At 41.3% G+C, this 22635-nt stretch overlaps 1 protein-coding gene across 1 annotated transcript in view; it reads left to right on the top strand.

Moving 5' to 3' along the window:
* Positions 1 to 17977, top strand: part of GPR149 (G protein-coupled receptor 149) — a 28118-nt gene extending 10141 nt beyond the window's left edge. Inside the window, exon 4 of the mRNA XM_009634421.2 lies at positions 17405 to 17977. Coding sequence (XP_009632716.1) covers positions 17405 to 17977 — 573 coding nt within the window. The remainder of the gene's footprint in view (positions 1 to 17404) is intronic.
* The last annotated feature ends 4658 nt before the right edge of the window (positions 17978 to 22635 follow it).

Genomic DNA, 22635 nt, shown 5'->3' with positions numbered 1-22635 from the left:
TTGCCTGATGCTGGCCACGGCATTTTCCTGTGCCTCACAGGTCAGCAAAAATGAGCTGGGTGTCACCAGCTCTCTAAGGGCCTGCTGTCATGCCTTTTTATTAATCCTTCCCATAGCCACTTTGCAGATTGAAGAGGAGAGGAGAGAGAAAAAGGAGATGAGATGTAGTGTGCAAATAAAAGCAGGCTTGAACAAGCATCATTTTGTGAAAAAATAATTGCCCAAAGTTTGTCTGAGAAAGGTTGGGAGGAACAGAAGCGACATACTGGAGAACAGTCCAGTCCGAGTGCGCTGTGGTCCAGAAACAAACCCAACACCAACCCTGTGGCAGAAGTTTTATCCTTTACAAGGTCACCTACTACTTCAGCCCTTCAAATGGCACAAGTTACCTGGGGGACAGCCTGGTTTGAGGAAGCTATTGGCACAAGTGGCAGTGACAAGAATCAGAGCGGGCTGTGCAGAATAGTCTGATCGCTGTTTCAGTAGAGGGATGGGTATAAGGAGAAAGGAAAGGCAAGAAGGGCTTATCCCACAAAAGAGAGTGCAGCGTATGAGGCATGGGCCCCAGTTGGAGGTGCAACCAGAATCAGCTTTATTCAAGAAGAGCATGCTTTTATACTCAGTGCTCAAAGAAAAACTTCTGTTAAAACTTTTCCATCAGCCGTGCTCACAGCGGTCCTGGTGACCCACATGATTTCTATTCCTTCTCCCCCACGAGAGAGCACATCCATGCAGGTGTTTTGTTTGAGGGACCTGTCTGAAACACACAGACGTATTGCCTTATGTTATTTAAAAAAGTCATTAAATCATTAAAAGGTAAACTGTTAACTTGAAATAAATTCTGCTTTCTCTGTAGACCCTGTTATTTAGTATTGCTTATGTAAGGAGATGTGATTAGGATGTATACTTCTGCCGGAGAACACCTTAAGGCCATGTCGAATTCCAGAGTTCATTGGGGTGAATGAGATTTTTTCTGGCACTGAGTTATAAAACATTTTTTAAAGAAATTTGTGTGTGTGTGTGCACGCGCACACATGTTGATTTATCTTAAGCTGGTTAATTAGCCTATTTTTTAGGTATCTGTAATGATCTGGAGGTAGAAATACATTAATCTGATAACACTAAAATGATGATGCTACTCGGGAGATGGAGTGCAGCTGCATTCCATGTGGTGTGCTTGGCCGGCACATTGCTTCTGAGAGGGCAGCAGGGATTGCACCAGCTCTACGTTGCCTTGCAAGTTGTGTTACCAGAGAACTGGTGACGAGATCTTGCAGCTATTAGTTTTGTGCTTCTGTTTACTCAGAATGGGGATAAAAAGAGAGAAAAAGCAGGACGGGAAAGAAAAAGTTCAGTCATATGCATGAATGTAGTTTAGAGTGAAAGGGTTTCATGTATGCTCTGACAAAAACCACTCTCCAAAGCCACTGAAATAGTGCAGGTCAAATGCAATACAGTTCAAGAAAGATCTATCTTCTTATTTTAACCTTCTTTTTTGAGAAGTTTCTAATTTACTATATACCATCATTTATTTTTTTTTAGCATTCACTAATTTATTCCAGTTCCTCACTCTTGTGCTATTAGCCAATTCTAGTGACTGTACAGCAGCTGCTCTTCAAGCTTTTAACAAACCGCAAAAGTTACCACAAGAGCAGGTATGAAGCGCCCTGTTTTTCATTTCCAGAAACAACCTGCAGACTGTGTTTTCCCTTCTACTTACCAATAAAACCTCTGATTATTTTGCAACACATCTGTTATAAGCTCTGCCTGTACTGACAGTACTTTAAAGTCCCCTGCAGTTTTTTTGCAGACAGCCATCAAACAGAATTGACCTCATCTCATGGAAATTAGTTGGTCCCTTGCCTGATCATAGGCACTGCTGTTCTCACTGAGAGTTGATCCCCATTCTGGTCTTAAAATTTCTTAGGAGTTGATGTAGTGGGTTGAGTTCCACAGGCAGCTCTTCTACCCCTGCGGATTTATGCTGCTGACAATCTACTGGTTTCTTCTGAAACTCAGATCCATGTAATACAAACAATGTGAGGTACTAAAACTGGAGGTCTAGGCTCCTGGAACTGCAGTGTCTCTAATACGTTCCCTCTTCTAGGGAGGAAAACGGTGTGTGAAGTAGCAGGCACTCTGTAGTGCCCAGTTCTCCTCTGCTGAGCTGGAGATGGGAGTCTGCTTGCTCAGCCAGTACTGAATCCTCTTGAGAATATAGAGGGAAAGTGGAATTTAGCTCTGTCCTGCACATCATCTGGATAAACTCTACTGAGCTTCCCACAAGTCAAGCTGGGGCAAAATACACATATAGCCCAGCAGTGCTATGACCTCCTGCTTGCTGCAATCTCCAGTCACAGCACAGTTATAATATCCAGCAAAACTCAAGCCTGATATGGCTCTGAATGACAGCAGATCCTTTGCCTGCCAGTTGCCTGTTTAGAGACAGTTTTGTCTTTGCTTTCTGGAAGGAGCCCAACACCAATGCCACAAAAAGCCAGTAGAGATGCAATGTTTGTTTGTGACTTTTTTTGTCCTATCGGCTGGCAGTCCATTGGGTGGAGTAGGAAGAAATGTCGATCAGATAAGGATGAGGCTGAGCCTGAGGCAGACTTCAGGAGTTTTCCTGCCAGGACTTCAGTGCTGGGAGGGGGATGGGGATAGGGATGGGGTGGGAGTGGTGGGGACTGGTGGAGCCTTTCTGTGCTATAGGAGAGAGGAGACATACAAAAGGAGGTGCTAGGAAGGAAGGGGAAGATGCAGCTCCTCTCTTAGGCTGCTGCGGTAAATCCATCCTTGAAACGCCTTTTAAAAATGCTTTTGTCCGTATTGTATCACAGTCCTAAAGAAGTGAACAATTTCCTTGGTTTGTGTTTGGCCTTTCTTCTACTTTTCTTTGATTTTCATAGCCAGAGCCTGATATATTGCTCTACTGTAGAAGTACTGGAAGTGGCAGTACATTCATTTCAGCAGAATAAAACCTGATGGCAGCTGAAGGGGACTTCACAACGTGGCTCCCAGTGACTGAGAAGCAAGTAGAAGGAGCAACATGGCATAAGTGTAAAGCACATCAGTGAGGACATATATTTCTTTACTACTGTTTTACATATTATAAGACTTTGGATTGACATACCTTCCTGAATGTCAGTATATGAAGAAGTGAAAAATGTCACCCCTCCCCCCAAGCAGCTTCCTACCACGTTACATCCACTTTTTTCTTTTTTCTTTAGCACTTTCCAGTAAATTTACTCAGCCCTTTCACCTAGAAGCTCTGAATTTGCCTCTTTTTCAACCCGGGGAAGATGAACGCAAAATAAAGCTTCCATAAATCTTGTCCTGCTGCAAAGCTAGCACGTGGCTGTGGTTGTGCTGATGAAATGAAGGCAGAGGTGGGAATACCGGGTGCAGTGCTGTGTACTAAATTGTAGCATTTACAGGCAAAAATACCCTCTTGGGCTGCATCCTGAGGGTAGGGACATAGCTGTGTTTTTCCCATTGACACTAATGGCAGTCAGGAGGCTGAACCACACGCCGTGCCCTGGCAATGTGCCCCCGTATGTTTCTGTCCTACTAAGCCATCTTTCCTCCCAGTTCTGCTTCTATAGTGGAAGGTATTCAGAGGTGTTAAATGGTTATGGTCATCATGCTGATGGTCATATGTGCTATTCTCTCCGTTACAAAGAAACATTAGATTTCCTATTTTGCTACCCCAAACTTGCAGCATATGTTGGGCATATTGGCCCAGTGTGCATACCACTTAGTAGTAAAAGAAACCTGTGAGGCAAAGGACTTGCTGAAATCTTAACTGAATTTTGTGTGATGATTTCCATCTTACTTGAAGGCAGCTTGCACTGCTCAGTAAGGGTAACAATCCAGTGAAAGGCTTCGCATCTCTGTTGCAAAATTAATGGAGTAAAGAACCAGGACTGCTGGTCTCCTCTCAGTGTTAGGTCAGGTACAGTTGGAAAGATTGTCTGGTGTTCTGGTATGACCAACCGCTCAGCTGCACTATAATTGAGAATTAAAATGTGAAAACCTGTGTGCTTGGCTAAAACCTGGTCAACCACCTTGAGAAAAGATAATTAGTTTCAGCTGAGAGCAAATTGGTCAGCATTTAGGACTGTGGTTTGATATTTAAACCCTGCCAATAACACCTGCAACTGGATCGTTGTGAATATGACTTTGTCTTTGCTGATTTTAAAATTATCTGATTCTTACAGTGAGATAAAGGCATTAGGATTTCATAGTTAAACACACAGTCCTGCAGTTACTGTAGAGGTGGTCCTAATTGACAGCCTCTTCACGCACTGTACGAGGGGTGAGAGTTGCAGGCTGACCTGCTGACTGCATGTCAGCAAACAAACAGGCGTGATATTGGAATAGTGTTAAGAAGTACAGCTCTCCCCAATAAAATAAACCTCTTACCTCAGGTAATAAACTGGGTGCTGGCTTTGGAAGTTGGAAGGTCAGAAGCAGATGTGGGTAGGTTACCTTTAGCAGCTCAAACTTTATCAAAATGGAGAAAAAAATTCCAACCACGTTTTACTAAAGTTTGTAAAAAGCAAGGTTAGTCAACAGTGGTCTGATCCAAAGAGCCTCCAAGTCCAAACCTCCCAGCTTTTAGTCAGGTGAATATTCCATTATATTTAGTGGGGCTTTGTCACAGTCTGCATAAAGCTTTTATTTGAAAAACTGCTGGTATTTCAAATGTCTGATGCCAGCAGCCACTCCAGTACTTCAGGGGAAGGCAACTCTTAGCAGACCTGAATATATTTCAGTGCTGTCTGCTGAGAGGAGGGATAGCGCATGCCAGCTGGCCTGCACTGCTCACTTGCCTGAAGTGATTCAGGGAAACAAGGGATAAGAAGTCTCCCTACATTACTTTTTTTTCACCCTCTGAGTGACAAGTGATACTTGCAGAAGGCCGCCCATTTTAATTGGTATTGTGAGAGCAGTATTTTTATTCTGTTATTTTCAGACCTTAAATAAGCAATGAGAAAGTTATCAATTCCTTTGATTTAGCTTTTTGAAGAGTAGGGTGCCAGACAATTTGTGTGATGCCTTTGATTTTCTGTGTATTACTTGGAAGATGGCACTACCTTGGAGTGATAGTAATGATGCTGTAGCTGGTTGTCTCCTCATCGTCTGTTCTGTGAGTAAAGAGTTACTCCATCAAAGTGATTTCTCTGGAATAAAACTGGCATGAAAGGAGAATGAGGCAATGGGTTTTATTTAATACCTATATAGGCTAGCTATTATTGAGAGACAGAGAAAAAATGGTACTTGTCATTTCTAACTCTTGCTTAGCTGCGTTTTTGAAAGATACCTTTAACATCTCATAAAATACCAGTGTATCTCCCTTTCCTAAAGAGATTGAGTGTAAATATGTCATGTATTTTTTTGCCTATACTTAGGTGCCTTCAGGCAACAAAAATCTCCCAGGCTTGCAGTATGTTACAGGCTTTCTGATTACTTTTTTCTTTGGCTTGATACCTCATCTGTGGGTTGCCTCAAGCAAACTCTTTCAAGAGGCTCCCTGTTTAGAACTTACTTATGCCCTGCAAAGAGAAAGAGGGGGAGGCTGTGTAAATTATTTCACTTAGGAGGAGTCAGCACTGTATCTCTGTATCTCTGCAGTTTGAAGGTTTTTTTAGCAATGATAAATACACAGGATCTTTCTCACTCCAGGAAAGTTGTAAACATTCCAGCAAACACCAGGCACAGCACAGAAGCTGCGTTACGAATGGATTTAAGATTGTATTTGCTTTCCACTGGCCTATACAACTGTACCTATGCTAATCTCCTGTGATGTTCTCATCTGGTCTCTTCCTGCAGGTGGTGTTCCCTTGGTTAGAAATTCTATGTAGCATTTCACCATCACCTTCTAACTTTGCTCCAGGTGGGACAAAGTGGTGCAGTCCTTGCAATGCTTTCTGACGCTTTGCTTACAGTTAAATTTCAGTTGGCACTCTGTTGAATTACACAAATATTGAAATATTGAGAGTAGGAACATTTGCCCGGCAGGGCAAGGCTGAATATAGGCAAGATCCTATAGCGCTTCCCTCACTCTGGCACCCCAGTGTGAAGCAGCTAGCTTCCTATTGGTGCTGTTTATTCTGTTTGGTTCAGACAAATAAGCAACAGCTTTCAGATCTGTTGCTTAAACAGGTTTTTGTGAATGCTAGATACAAGTATACATGGACACATGGAACTAGAGAAAAGAAAGAAAAAAATGGGCTGTGGAGAAGTAATGAGGATAAATAAGCCTTGTGAAGCTGACCCATGACACTGTATGTCAGAGAATCTTAAAGGAATCAATCCTGCAAAAAGCTGCCACTGATTGATATCAATGTTCTTTCTCTGAGAGAACAGGCAATGCTACAAACAAAATCAGTATCACACTGACCAAGGGATCCTTGTACGTTGGCTCTAATGCCGCTTAATAGAGTAAGAGTTAAAAAAGCAGTGCAATTTAGACACCTTCTAATAAAGCCATTACACTGTAGGCTGATGGATTCTCCATTTTTTAAAGGCTTGTGCTGTTCTTCAACATATTTTTCTTCATTATATTTTCCTAGTAAGCAAAAACACCATTTCAGTTTAACTTTACAATACTTGCAGCTCAGCAGACAGCCTGTTAGTACGATGCCTGCAAATGAACTCAGAACTTTTTTCCAGGACTGGCAGTACACAAGTCAAATAAACTTTACCAAGTCTGATGAAAAGGGTAAGGCCCAGTTTTGCAGCTATTACTAAAAAGAGAATGCATGTTAGCAGATTCTCTCCTGTGCAAAGAGTGACACTACAACTCCTGGTAGCAACGTGATGGAGAGAGCTGGACCAGACATCCCAAGCTCTGATTTCTGTCCCCACCACATGCTGCCCAGTAGACCTCTTCCCTCTTCTGCAATACTGACCTTCTTCAGACAGTTAATAATGCAATTAGCCCTGTCAGTCAAGACTGTAAGAAGTAATTTTCAATTGCTGATGGCTGGAAAGCTTTGGCAGAAATACATAACCACGCAAAAGCCATGTTCTTTAGAGTGTGATATGTAGATTGCAGAGTTGCACCTTTCTAAAGCAGGAAATGTCAGTTCTGTGGGCGCTAGCGCTGCTTTAATTGTGGTCCAGCTGACAAAACCCTTATTACTTGAGACTCATTGACACAGTGCAATGGCGTTGCAGGGATGGAGCGCTCTTTACAGCTAGGAGCGAGCTGGTTGCCTCAGTGCAGTGCTGGCCTCGTTGTTCTGCTTTTAAAACCTCAGGTAGCTTCCCTGCCTACCTCTCTATGTGAACATGGGTATGTCCATAGACCATGACCTTAGCCTTCAATTGCATGGTCAGTTGTTGCCCACATCCACTGTACCACATGAAGAAACCACACAAGATAGAAATACAACAGCCAGAATTAATTTACCCAGGTAGCCACAGCACTTTTATACTTTCAGGTGCATGACTTCACAAATGTTCCTCTAGTGTAGATTTTGAATAATATCTGTTTCTCATGCACACCCCAAATATTTATCTTCATGCAAATAATTAAAACTGAAATTTTCATTCTGCATACTGTTTTTTACCTGAAAGTGCAAATAAATTATTAGAAATTGTCATAAATATCTCACACTTGTGTTGTGAGAACAAATGCGCAGAATTATATAAGGATCAAGTCTGTACTTGTTCTAAAAATCTTATAACAAACATAAAAATCAAACCAGGCACTCCTGTTTTGCCAGTTATTTTTGAAAGGTCAGTGTAGGATGTGAGACAGGTGTCCAGAAGGTGAGAAGTTTGGTGAAAGCCAGACATTTCAGCAAATCCCGTCAGGCAAGCCTATTTCCATATTGAAAAGAGTTGTTTCTTATAAAAACAGCTATTCTGTCTGTGAGGAAGACTATTTAAATGTAATAGATTTGAAACAGCAAATCTTTACATGAAAATATAGATTGGTCATAAAAATTTTAGCATAAGTAGGTGCAGAGCATCTAGACTTCTGTAGGACATCAGTGATTACAGACCACAAACTGAAGCTCATGGCAGATGACTCCCATGAAGCCCAGCAGTAAGGAGAGCCATGGAGTCATCTGAATGGCCTTAAAGCCAGGCACCTTCTGAGCTTCTGTCCATGCAGCACCCATACTGCAGGAAGTCACTAAAGGTGTCATAGGCATTATTTGTGGAATATTAAAGGGCTTTCTGTTGAGCTCGTTCACTTCAGCCCCAGACAACTGGGTACAGAAGTTCTGGTATGTAGATGCAAGTATTCTTACCTTGGATGCCTCTGTTGCACTTTCTGTTACTAATTTGTTCCAAATAAAGGTCTGTCCACATTGGGCAGGCCAATGACAAATACTGGTTTTCAGGTCATCTGAGGTGAGCTTGTCTATTCTTGTCATACCCTGTTAGCTCTAAATTTACTGCAGTCAGTTTCTCAAAGGGCAAATCATTGCAGTAATTAATTTTACTGCAGCTAATTCTTATTTTTAGGGAAGTGGAAGGCTAAGCCTCTATTTTAAAATAAACAGAAAACACATTGTCTCTGGAAAGAAATGTCGGAATCCTTACTGGAAACATTCTAAAAATAGTACTTTTCAGCTAGAGCTGTATTCCACCAAAGTAATTTGGAATGCAAACTCATTAAAGCTTTATTTAGATTGCTGATTTTTCTCTTTGGGAAGGCGGCATGGCCCAATGGGGGTGGCATTGGACGGGGATGCAGCAAAACCTGCCATCTGTTCTTGTCTCTATCGCTGCCATTCAGGAGGCTTGGGAGAGTCTCTCTCCATTCTGGGACTTTGCATCAGAGCCTACCTTTTCTAGAGAAGAGATACACACTCAAATACGATCTCTACTTTACTGTAACACTAATCATGTTACACCTACTATTATTCCAGGGCCTTTGATTCACGACATTTGAAAATTAGGAATTGTGAGGGAGAATCTACAAACTACCTTGTGCTTGAGTCCATTGCCCAGCCACTGGTATGTAGAACCAGTTGAGATGTCTTAGGGTGTCCCACTTGGCCTGCAGCTGCTGCCTCAAGAGGCTGCAGGTCTCCCATTAGTCCTCTGTCATATTTGAAAGTTTTTTGAGGATATCTTGAATCCTCTATGGCATTTCTGATGGCACTAGGCAACCATGTCTGGGCAACTAGTTGAAACTTCAAATGTCTGAGTACGCAGCCTTCTTGCATAGTCAGGGAGGCTCTGAAGAGTTTATCTTTGATTTCAGTTGCTGACAAGCATTACCTAGTTAAGGATCCACTTCTGGAACAGTATAAGCTTTGTTCGTAGGAGATAAAGTATTAACTGATAACTGTCTTTGGAGAATTGAGCCATTTATGCTTTCCTTTCCCTGCTGTGCAATTATCTGCTCCTTGAAACAAAAAAATTACCAGGAGATCCTGGGAAGTGTGTTCTTATCCAGAGTGGACAATGGTTTCTGCAGGTGCTAAGCACTGGAGAACCGAGACTGCTGAGTTTAAGACCCTTGTAACAGGATGAATCCAGTTACACTTAATATAAAAGGTGAAAAATATGTAGCAATGTTTGGTACTTGAAATATGAATGTGTTAGCCTTAAAGAATTTTCCAGTCTTCTTCTAGCAGAATAATTCTTGATCACTTGTAAACTAGAGTTTTAAATTATTTTGAACATCACACGTAAATACATCAGAAACAGTATTCAAAGAAGTTGATTACAGTCATACACTCTTGGCTTTTCCATAAGTGCCCAGTTCTGCAAATTGCTGATCAACTGCTGCAGGGTTCCCTAACGGGAAGCACAGGGAATGCTGTACACCCTTGGGAGGTTCTGCTTTGGCAAGTGATGAAATTAAAATTTTCTTCAAGTGTACTTGCAGCTTAATACCCCTTTATTAATATTTCATGTAAGTGTAACTATTTCATGGCAAACCAGGTAGAAAAGGGTGTTTTTCTTTGGTTTCTGCCAGTATGCAAGGAGGAATACAATAACAGATTCTGTAAAAGTTTCCTTCCCCTTTCTTTCCCTTTCCCCTCAAAAAAGTCATAGGGATTAAGAATTATTTTCTATTCAGGGAAGACTGTGGTGTTTCTAGGTTCCGTAAATGGCCTTAGTAGGATCATTGAAAAACTGTAAGTCAGATGGCTCTTGGTGGGCCCTTTCTCACTGCTTTGAGCATTTCCAAATTGAAACCTTTCTGCCAGGGCCTGTTGCCCAGCTGCTGTGGGGCTCAGTTACTTCCTCCACAGGGGCTGAAGCCTCCCCTGTGTGGCAGTATCCTCCCCCCGGGAACTGGCTCCAACTCTGCTCAGGCAGTCGGAACAGGACAAGGGAGCCCCATCTTAAACTCCAGTGATTACGAGGAAGGTTTGCATCATAGCAACAACAACTACTTTCAGTCTTCTGTGAAATTTGGAAGGTGGATAATTTAATTTAATAATGAAAGGATTTGCGTTATCAATTATACAGAGATTTCTCTGTTCAGAATGCATGAGCACTCCTTAAGGAACAAGAACATTTCTGATTTATTTCATTGTAATTTTTTGTCTCTGCTTGTTAAAAATGCATGTGCTGGTACATGTAGTTCTCCAGTGAAATCTCTGTCCCAGATTCTAACAGACAGAATAGCCTCCAGCCATCTTGGGCAGGAGCTACAGAGGGTGTATGCCCTGTAGTAGGACGTGATGAAAATAAACAGTCTCCACAAAAAGTAAAACTAGGCAAGGAAAGGGTCAGCTCCTGTTGGCAGGAGCTCTTGGCAAACGTCATGGCATTAGAGATCCTGCAGCGTTCCCGAGTGATGAAATGCATGTGGATATATATTAAGCAACTTTGAAAATTACCAACTTGCTGTTTCTGTGATGGAAACCTGCAGAAAACAGCCCTGCAGAGGCATAGCTCAGATTTAGAGCTAGACTGCAACTTTTATGAGGCCCCGCAGATATTTTGTGGTATTCAGTTAAAGCTGGCCGCAGCATAAAGATAGTGATTTTGGCTTACGGAATGTTTTGTTTGGGGAAATGCTGTGATTTTTCTAATTGAAACATTTGAGCATACCCAAATTGAAACCTTTCAATCCTACCAGAAATTAAGAAATTAATTGTAAAAAGGTAAATATTATATATATGTGTATGTGTGTGTGTGTGTGTACAATGAATAAATACTTGTATGCATCTATGCATGTGTGCCTGCAGAGAAGAAGTATCTGTAAGTGGATATAAGAACCAGAACAGTTTAAATTTTAAATCTGCTGTTGTCCTGCTTTTGGCTGGCATAGAGTTAATTTTCTTCCCAGTAGCTGGCACGGTGCTGTGGTTTGGATTTAGTATGAGAAGAAGGTTGACAACACACTGATGGTTCAGTTGTTGCTAAGCAGTGCTTACACCAGTCAAGGACTTTTCAGCTTCCTCTGCTCTGCCAGTGGCACAAGAAGCTGGGAGGGGGCACGGCCAGGACAGCTGACCCCAACTGGCCAGAGGGGTATTCCAGACCATATGACATCATGCTTAGTGTATAAACTGGGGGGAGTTGGCCAGGGGGCAGCGATTGCTGCTCAGGGACGGGCTGGGCATCGGTCAGCGGGTGGTGAGCAATTGCATTGTGCATCACTTGTTTTGTATATTCCATTCTTACTACTACTACTACTATTATTATTATTATCATCCTCTGCTGTTTTATTCAACTGTCTTTATCTCAACCCAGGGATTTTACTTTTTTCCAATTCTCTCCCCCATGCCACTGAGGAGGGGGGGAGCGAACGGCTGTGTGGTGTTTAGCTGCCTGCCGGGTTAAACCACAACAGAGGTGTTCATGCAGATAAGTGTCTGATCCTTCCTTCACCTTTCCTAGTTGAGAGTGAGTAAGGTCTCAGAAAGACAAGTCTTCACTTTACAGGATCAGAATTGTTGATAGCAAGGCTTCCCTCTCCTGTGTAGTTGCCATGGATGCCAAACTGGTATGGGATGCATGAGAGTTAGAAAGAATGCACCTCAGCTGTGGGGTGTCTTTGTGATAGTACTACAAATCCTCATATAACTAATTCTGATATAACAAACACAGTATTGGAGCTGTAGAAAAATTTCTACATTTTATTCCAGAATAATGATAATCATGAACGTGTATCTAATACACTGCAGAACTGCTGGGACACAAAAGCTGCAAAATGGCATTTTGGTTGAAAAGACAGGGGTTTATTTTATTTCACAAAGCTCTCTACCTTTATGATAGTGCCTGATTCCTGCATGCATTGTCAAGAAGGCATCAAAATGTTGTCTTTCTGAAGATGATCCAAGAAACAAGTGGCTGTAAGTTTTCTGTACCTTCTTAAAAACGTCTGTGTAGAAGTGCTTCAAGAAGAGAATGCATAACATAAATTGTGTGGGAGGAGTTAATATGTGTATTTCTTTTAGAAACTAGGCTTTCTTTTAAATACAGGAATACAAACTGTGTGGGGAAGGAGTGTGGATAGAGGTCGGTGGAGCAGTACCCTTTCAAAAAGCATTTTGAGCCCAGGCTGTGGAGAGTGAGATGGCAGATGTTCAAAACCAGCATGGTGGATCTCTTTCTATTTTCACTGAAGTAAAAATGAATCAACTACAACTGTGGATGCTCTTGTTCATGCTAAGACAATGCAGAGATGAGATACAGGAACTGGATGGATGAACTGAAGGCCACTGTTAAGTGCTACTCAAATTGCTTCCTCTTCCTACTGCTTTAGAAGTAAATTGCATTGTAAGGCTTAAAATCAGAAAACTGAACTGTAGGCAACAATGGGAGTGGAAGATAAAATACTTCTTCACAGGATGTACCAGTATAGTCTGGTTTGCTAGTAGATTCCTATTTATTGCCATGAATGTGTCATAAGAAGCAAAAATAGATATCTAGCAATGATATCAAGGACAAGATAAGGTCACATTCTGTTCACATTAATAGTAATTTATACGGAAAGTAATTCCAGTAATAGTCAATTTTACCTGGCTATACATAAAACCAGAAATACATTCTTCCTTCTTTTGGGCTCACAGTGTTTTCATAGCATTTTTCTGTTGGGCTGCTTGACTCCAGAGCGAAGCTTGCAAAGCCAGCACAAGGTGAGTGACAGCTCTGGACCCAGGAGGGAGCCTGGCTGTGGTCAGTGCCCTGTGCATTGCTGAGGAGCTCAGGGGCTGGATCCAGTTCTTGGTCGCTAGCCCCTTTCTGGCTCTGGTGCAGAGTCCTTTCAGGTCACCTTCTGTGGCCGCAGCAGCTCCCCTCCAGCATGGAGCACAGAAGTCTTCCTGGGGCTGTGGCACTTCGGGGGCAGCCAAAGTAGTGCTAGCTCCCCTCAGCGCTTAGCAGTGAATTTTCAGTTTAGTGGCTCAGATCTTTCTTCAGGCTTTATTGCTGCCTTCCACTATCATGGATTTCCAGGGTTTGATTTAATTTTTAATAAACTCTGCTTATTGAGTTCTATAGTATCATGCAAATGCTGCTTACTTTCTTTAAGTAATTATTGGGATTTTTTTAAACTTTGAACATTTTGCATTGGTGATGAATGGGGTTGTTTCACACACATGTACTTTGTCAAAGCTTGCAGTTAACAGTCTGGTTTCCTTGCACCTTGCTTGCTGCATTGAGGGAGTTGAAGCTGTGATTTGGGGGCAGCCCCCTGCCACAGTCACAAGTGCATGGTGTTGTGGTGCACGGTTTGCACCAAGAGACAAATGGATTTTCTACTTGCAGAAACAGGTGAAGGTGTCTGTAATTGAACACTATTTCTACTGTAATTGTTCTAGTGGAAAATGGCATAGCTTACTGGCTTCCTGGTTAGTGACTGAGAAGTGGCATAGACGACTTGGTCACTTCTAAAAGTAAATACTGATTTCTCAACAGAAAACAGACTTTCAGAAAGAGTCACTAAATCTGTGGTCATTGGAAAATTTCTTATTCTCCAGAACTGGAGTATTCATTCCAGCCCGTGAGGATTATTCATTCTCCCTCCAGGTGCCTCAGACATATTCTCCATCTTCTTGATGTTCCGTCTGACAAATCCGCAGTGTTTTATTAAATAGAAGGTAACCTTGCACTGAAGTAATAGGTTCTTACTTAACTTTTTTTTTCATACTCTTTAGATGTCTTTCTGTGTAATCTAAGTGCTGTTTTAAACTGTTCTTCAGACTCAGTTTGGTTAACAGGCAGAAATGCAGACATACTTAACTGACCCCGAAAAGGACTTCCAATGTTGATTGCAGAAACTAGACAGGGGGCTGGAAACAGAGCTGTAGGGCTTGTGTCCAACAGAAACAGAAAATGTGTGTTACCAAAATTGTTAGGTATCCAGGCTCTATCAATTGCAATATCCAAGACGCTAACCTTGTGCCTCTGTCTGTGCTGCCTAGAACAGTAGGCTTTGCCCCCTTCATCTTACCCAGAGCTGAATTTGTGGCTCTGTCCTCTAGTTGCTTTAGTAAGCACCTGGGATGGAAGACAAGTGGACAAGAGCTTCCTCAACCTGAGAAAACAGTTATTCTCACATCTCTCCTTTCCTGAAGGAGTGATCCTAATTACTAATTACTACAGAAAATGTTTAAGTGCCAACACCTAACTGTGCTTTAAAGAAAAGCTCCCTCATCACTGCTTTGAAACAAAGGCTGCTGGTGTTTACCCTTAGGAGAGCTACCCTTGAGGGAGCCCGGGTACCCACCATGGCTCTGTACTCAAACTGCGGCCAGGAGCTGACAGGGAGCTGCTGTCATCTAACATTCACCGATCTAGGACCTCTGCTGGCTCAATGACACAGCATGATCACTGCCTCTGTAACTGCATGTTGGAAGAACACTTGAGGACCATTTTTTTCTGACAGATCTATTAAGGAGACTAATACAACTTTGATTGCCTTCCAGCAGGGCAAGCCAGCTCCTAGAGTTTTGTCAGGCAAATTCCTTGGTCAAAGGATGACATTAAGTCACAGTCTGGCAAGATTTTTCTATGCAATGAAACCTAATTTCCTTTTTGTGCTCTTTGGCACTTCATTTAGCTGTGTGGTTGTAAAGTTGTGCCTAATTCAATTAAAGTCTTACAACAGCTTCCTTTAATAATCAGCAAATAATTGCCCTTCCCAGCTCCCTATGAACAATTTCACCTTTCCAGTCAGTATCGTAAACCCCTCTGTTTTTACTCGCTTTCTCAGTTTTACTAGAAAGGAAACATTAAATAGAACTGGTCCAAGTGGAAGGGGTCCTTTCAGTGCTGAAATAACGCTAGCACTTCTCCATACTGCCAATTATTAGACTTGGTCTTTCTGTCACTCCTTCTTTTCTTCCTCTCTCTATTCACGGAGTTTGCACAAGACAAATGAGCACCCAGGAGGACAATATTGGAGCTTGTGCTTCCGAGGGTGAACTCAGGGCGTCCCCCTGTAACTTGCCTGAGCAAGACTTGTCCTTTCCAAAGCCCAGGCTTTCTGTGGTTTGTTCCTTGGTTGCAGGTAGATTAATCACAACACTCAGAGAGGCATATCCTGCTCTCCTAGACAGCTGCCTCCCTCTCTTATCTTAGCTCTCCCTTGCATGAACAGGAAGAAATGTGAGAGCTATCCGGACTCCTTAAATGCCTCAGACTTACACATCCTGATAAGTCAACTGTCATTTTTTCGCTTCATGCAGTGATTGCTGTAATACTGTTTCTTATTCCCACATCATCCAGAAAGTGACATACTATTAGGGAGGGTCTCTGTGCGCATGTCTGTGTGTGTGTAGAGAAAGGACAGGGGAGGATGAGGCTTGGGCTGGTGATTTGCCCTGCCGGGCAGCAGCAGCAGGAGGTAGGGAGGCACCTTAGCTGGAGAGGGAACTGCAGTGCCATAGGAGTAAGGTTGCAGTTCACATAACAATGTGATCTAGAGATATTTGAGGTAAATCCTCAAAGCAAAGGGTCCTGAAGGCAGCATAGCAACAGCAACACAGAATACTGTACAGGGTGATTCACCTTGCTACCTGGCAGCTTTTCAGTACCTCAGTGCACAGTTCTCCCTAGTGTCTGTGTGGGTGCAGAGCTGAATTCTCCAGCTTCCCCTGTTTTCCGTAGTCTTTTGGGCATTTCTCTCTAAAGGAGTGCAGCCCTTCCTCGTGAACTGCCCTGTTCCAAAGTCAGCACTTCACTGCCTGCCAAGGAGTCTGCTTTTGGCAAAGCTGCCGTTCATTTTAATAGTATTTTTTAGTGAGTAATAGCAAGTTTTCAAATGGTAATCACTGCCCTTGTCAGTTAGCAGTCAAAGCCCAACTATAGCAAAGCAGATGGGGATGGAGCAGTAGATGAGCCCTCAGTGAGATACTCTAGAACCTGAGTCTGGTGTTTCTTTGCTGTGTGTGTCTGCTTCTGCCATCACTTTTGTCTGTCCTGAGTCTACAGAAGGGAACATAAAACAACCTACCACTGAGTCAGCTACCACCGTCCACATAGGAGCAAGCCATGTCCTCTGTTCTCCGTGCCGGCACTTGCAGGGATTTTTTGTGTAATGCCTTTATTTATTTACAGTCTCTGATATTTTCATTGCAACTGGTAAAAACTCTTGGTTTGAGCATGACCTTTAGTACTGCAGAGCTGCAACTGAATTTTCTTTCTCTGCTTTCAAGTGTGTAAAAATTTCTCTACTGATAAATTCAGCTTTGTTCTAGAAGAGATGTCCTGTATTGGCTTCTAGAACCACCGTGAAATGTGTTTGGCAGCAAAGTTCTGGATGAGCACTCTGGCCATCAGGGTAGTGGTGGTATAAATCCTTAGTATAGATTTTCAACTGATAACGTTGAAAGAACATTATTTCCACTATAAAAATAAAATGCACAAAAGAGTTCCTTGAATAATATCGGACAAGTTGTTTTGGAAAGTTCAGCTTGGTAGCTAAGCTATCTAACTTCAGGTACCTAATTTAGTTAAGACTAATTAAGACAGGGTGCCCAAGGGAGATAGATGTTGTCAGTTTAGGGTCCTGGTTTTGAACAGTCCTCTGGTGTCATTTCTCTCCATTTGGTCAGTGTATGGGAAGCTTTAGGAGATCAGTATCTTGATCTGATTTAAGCAGAGTGAAAACACTTTTAGAGGTGACTATGAGTAATAGCTAGAGAGGTGCCTGCTAGTGCTGGCTGTCTCGTTGTGGACTGCCTGCAATGAAACGTTAAGTGTAGACTATTCTAATAACGTGTATGTGTCCATAAGCTGTAGATGAGTCACAGTCACTTGGGACTTTACTTTTTATACTAAAGTGTATAGTTACAAAACACTTCTTTCTACCCTTTAAAGTCATAAATACTAGGTTTCTAAAACTCTGCAAAGAAAAGTCTGCAACAGTAAAATAAGTTAGCAAACTAAGCATAATCGTCTTATATATAATGGATTCTAACTTCATAAATTAGCATTAGATAATGGTCATTCTTTCTCTTTTCAGCGATCAGGTGGGGCCCTAGCTATCCCTCTGTGTGCATTTCAAGGAACTGTATCTCTTCAGGCACCCACGGGAAAAACGCTCTCTTTGTCTACATACGAGGTAAGCACTGAAGGGCAAAAAATAACACCCACGTCGAAGAAAATTGAAGTATATCGATCCAAAAGTGTTGGTCACGAGCCAAACCCAGAGGAGTCTCCTAATACGTTTGCTGACACAAGCGTTAAAATTCATTTAGAGGTACTTGAAATTTGTGACAATGAAGAGGCCCTGGATACTGTGTCAATCATCAGTAATATCAGCCAGTCCTCCACACAGGTAAGGTCTCCATCCTTACGTTACTCACGGAAAGAAAACAGGTTTGTGTCATGTGATTTAGGGGAAACTGCCTCTTATTCCCTCTTCATACCATCAAACAATCCGGACAGCGATATTAACATATCAATTCCAGACACTGTCGAAGCTCATCGACAGAATAGTAAAAAGCAGCATATGGAAAGAGGCGGTTATCAGGAAGAAATACAAATGTTGAATAAAGCATACAGAAAACGGGAAGAAGATGGCAACAGCAATTAAAAGGCATTTAATCTAGACATTTAAACTGATCTAACAGACATTGCTCCTCTTGACTCAAGTTAACCCTAGCAAATGCAATGTTGTCAACAGTTTTTCCCTGACACATAAATTAATTTTATTTGGGTACACTGTTAGGTTAAAACTTTTAATGATATATGAATGGAATAACAAATACTTAAGTGCTTTATAGCTTTGCATAGTGAATTTCAAGTTATTTATGTACCTATTGATTTGAGGAACTTGTGGGTCTAAAAGGAATCTAAATAGTCTTAAACCCCAGCTTTGGTTGCTTGTTGGCACTGGGCAGTATGTCTGTGGGAACCCACAGAAAATGAGAGAGCAGCTCCACAGGTGGGAAGTTATAACAGTTTTGGCTGACTTGTGATTCTGCTCTTACTGATGTGCCAGACTTGAAACATTTATCTGAAAAAATGTAGCCCAAACCTAGGACTAGCTCATTTAGTTGGCTAAGTAGAGGATTAAGAGATATGTAAATGGTTTAATTTTCTACTGCTCTATACATGATTCATATGTAATACCTGTGTAAGTGGCCATTGTATAGACCTTTGAATATGGATGGTTGAAATGTAAGCATGCACATTTTGTATATATGACATTGTGAAACTTATGAATGTTCTCATGGTTGAAATTTCTTTGATCAAATGTGACAAATGTTGGTTAATTTTATGCCAGTTACCCCTTTTTTTTGCCTCCATGATCTCTTAGGACATTACGAAGTTTCCCAACCTTACAGAATATTTGCAACTCAATCCAGATAAAGGCAGCATTTGAAATGTTTGAAGAGCTAGGATGTCAAAATTAATTTGAATAATTCTTCCTGTCTGAGTTGTCCCTAAGCAAGGAATAGTTTTACAGTGTCATTTTCCTCCTCAAGGCCCATGTGAAGCTAATACTTTTCTCAACACAACCACGAGAGTGCATGTAGCTTGCAGATAGTTGCAGGAGTCCCACTGGATCACGGCAAGAACACTACTGTTTTTTCTGCCACATATTCTGTCAGAATAATATATATATAATTAAACATAATTCAATAATATGTATAATTCAATATAATATATATAATTCTGTCAGAAACAGTGAATGGAGTCCTCAAGTCTTACATTAAATATGCTGCATATGCTTGAAATGCCAGTGCATTTTGACTGAGAGCTCTTTTTCTGAGGGTTTGTCATTCATTTCAGTTAAACAGAGGTAAATACACTCTCAGGACTTCCAGCAGTTCGATTAAAAATTATGCTGCTTCTTTAATGAATAGATCTAATTTCCAGAGGTATGCGTGATGACAATCATTTAAGTATCTGCAGTCACCCTGTTTTCCACTCAGGGGGAAAATGCAAGGGAAAATAAGCACAACCCTATTTAGGATTCCTTTATGGGTTTTGAACAGACAGAGCAAAAGGGCCAAATACTGTGTCTGTTTGCACTGAGCATTCGATGTGGAGGCATGAAAACAAGCAGATGACTTGCCTTCTCACTTCACCAACATAAATCAGGCCAGCCGTCGCAATCAGCGGGGCTGTGCTGGTGTGACAGTGATGTAGCACTGAAGAAAATCAGGGTTGAAGACTGCGGGTTGCTGTGATAGAGATGGATCACTGCAAGTTTTGCTTTCCATGTGCTGCCTTTCCAAGGTGAAAACAAGGGCTCTTGAAAGATTTGCTCAAGGCTCTTAGTTTCACTAAAATGCTGTGTGATAATTTCAGATTTAACAAGAAACTACAGTAGAGGGAATAATCATTGATAAGTCTATTGACTAAACCTATATTCATACACGTAGAGCAGAGAGACACATTCTGTTGTCTCTGAATATGCTGCTTTTCTTTGTGTTCTGTAGAAGGAACGCAGAAAGTGTCTTTATAGCAGCAGACACACTCAATCCAGATAAAGGTAGCAAAGTTGTGATGGAGAATGCAGTCCATCACAACTTTAGTTTGGTCAGGTGTTCTGTTTTCCCCGGAAGTGATTTGGACTATGTTAACAAGATTACGTGCTGCTGTGTTAATCTCTGATGGTTGTATTTACAAAGGGTTAAAATTTGGAGGCATTAAAATTCTGCATAGCAGTGACCCAGAGCTTGACCTAATTGTAGAGTGTTGTCTTGCTGCTGTAATAAAACAGATTTTATTTAATGAATCTGTAAATTTGATAATGTACAAATGTCTGATTATTTTATTTTTTGCTCTAAATGACTCACATCATTAAACAATTTAAAGTGTCTGAAAACCCAAGTTGTAATTATTGAGTAGATATCAGTTCCTTCCGCAATGCATCAGAAAACTTGCAGTTTGAGAAAATTTGCTCCTGGTTTGTTTAGTCACATAAGTGTCAAGGTGTCTTCATTGAAGGAAATTTTTTTTCATCCTCCTCTGTTGTTTTTCCCCCGTCTGACCTTTTAATGTATTTCAGCGACAGCGTGACATTTGAGGGCAAAGTGTTTGTCAATGACCATTTGAAGGTGACTTGAAAGAGACTCATCTCTGTTCAGACACCACAGCAACTGACTGAAAAAAATCCCTTGGAAAATGTGACTTGAATCAGTGTCCAGACTTCCCCTACTCTTAGGATGTGGGTTGATGAATAATGCAGAGGATAGAAAACAAGAAACTGGGAAATAATTTTTGAGATAATCTTTGGTAAGCAGTATATCCAGTGGGTCAGAGTTTCCTTTCAGTGGCACTCATGTACACTGAGAATAACATTACATCAACACAGTAACAAGAAAAATAAATCTGTAATATGCAGGGCCAGGCCCAAGAATCCCAAATGCCTCAAAGGACTGTGCTTCTTGAAATAAAAGGTATAGCCAGGTGCTGAAATGTAAATTTTCTACGCCAATCTTGATAGAAAATACATCATACAGCATCATACCATTTCAAAATACAGTAATTTAATCAAAAATAATAAATGTTACTTATACATTATTTTACCCTTATAGATTTGTGGTTGATGCATAGATTCGGGAACATGATTTCACTTACCGGTATGTATCACTATAATGATTTCCAAGATGAATGTTTGAGTGTTATGTTCCTCTCTCTTAATGAATTTTGCAGATTTAGATGTCTCAGAGCAGAATAAATTCTGCTTTTCTAGGCTCCAGCAAGAGCTCCTATAAGAATTACAATACCCATATCTGTATACTCCTGTATGTTGTACACTCTATGTTTTATAAGACAAACTAATTTTAAAGACCTTCCGTCCTTGCACAAACAATCTTTATTCATAGAGACAGTCCTATTGACTGCAGTACTGCTAGTGTGTGGTAGCAAGATTTACTCATTGGATTGAGAGCTGTAACCTGGGATCCTCTTCTATTGTGTCTCCCCCTTCTCAGTGTTTACCTGACGGGTTTTGTGTTTCCTCATTAGGAATTTGACTTCAAGGAATCTCACTTTAAAGTACTGAAAGGAGAACACTATCTCCTGTTCTCTCTGAGAGCATGCTGCTGTGTACAGACCATTCCGTACAGCTGCATTACTTCACATCATGACGGCGTGCTACTGAAATGGATGACAACTGAATGTGAACAGTGGTTAAAAGGAGTTGAAAAGGCCCAGTACTACGCAAACCACTGAGATAATTTCAAGAAATACATCTTTTCAGACATAATAGAAAATTATCTTTACATGAATAGATGCACATTTACTATCTTTCCAACATCTAAATCTACAAATCTACTAAAACCATCTGAATTTGTAATGTTTTCTTTAAAATCTGTGGTTTTTTCACAATGTTAAAAAGACAGGGCTGAAATGCAGTAGCTACATGCACATGGAAATTTGCTCTGGCACTAAAATCCTATTCATTTCAAATGTGTGCACTGCTTAGGTATCCAAATGCACTATCATGGAGAGATAGTGGATCAAACAGAATAAATCTGTTGGAGTCACCCAAGTGATTCAAGGTAACCCTAGAACATTTTTCTTCAATAATTTTAAGGAGATGCAACAGACAAAACCAGCTTTCTGACAGCTTGCTTAGGCGTGCAGAACCTAACACAAGATGCAATGGCATCAAGCCGTGTCTAAGTCAAGCGGCGTCAGAGAGTGTGGCCACACACGTTGCTGACGGGATACGTACCGTAAGCCCTGGCTGCTGGTACGTGTTACCGATGGTCATCAGGGGCCTTTTCATTCCAGGCAACGCTAGTTTCAGATTAGCATCAGTCACGTTTCCTATCCTGGTATATCTAAATAACAGAACTAGAGATAATAATTGCCCCAATTTATATTCACTTACAGGCTAAAGAAAGCCTGGAAAGCAAGCTCGTTTGTGTGTGGGTAATGTTGTGCCGCCGACATGAAAGTTCATACCTGAGCAGCAGGAGCTTTTTCCCATCTAATATCCTACACCCTCCATCCTTCTGGAAGGACTTGTGCCACTCTCCCTTGTTTGGCCTGCATAGGTACGCCAGTGACATATTTCAACAGGGAATCTTTTAACATTTCTTAAATTTCTGAGAATTTATTTTGTGCTAATTTTCTTTGGCTCTTTTTGCCCCCTTAGTTGGTTGTCCCTGTGAGACTTTTGAAGAATGCTGTGAAATTACTGTTAGTTTATGTAGGATGACAAATGCAAGAAGTTGTGGAGTGTGCTTCCCTAGTCTGCATTAAGCCACAGATGCAGGATGAGAAGTA

The sequence above is a fragment of the Egretta garzetta genome, unplaced genomic scaffold (assembly GCF_000687185.1).
Source record: "Egretta garzetta isolate BGI_Z169 unplaced genomic scaffold, ASM68718v1 scaffold172, whole genome shotgun sequence".
NCBI classification, from domain to species: domain Eukaryota; kingdom Metazoa; phylum Chordata; class Aves; order Pelecaniformes; family Ardeidae; genus Egretta; species Egretta garzetta.
The sequence above is the reverse complement of the archived record's forward strand: the minus strand, read 5'-3'. Positions and strand labels throughout refer to the sequence as shown.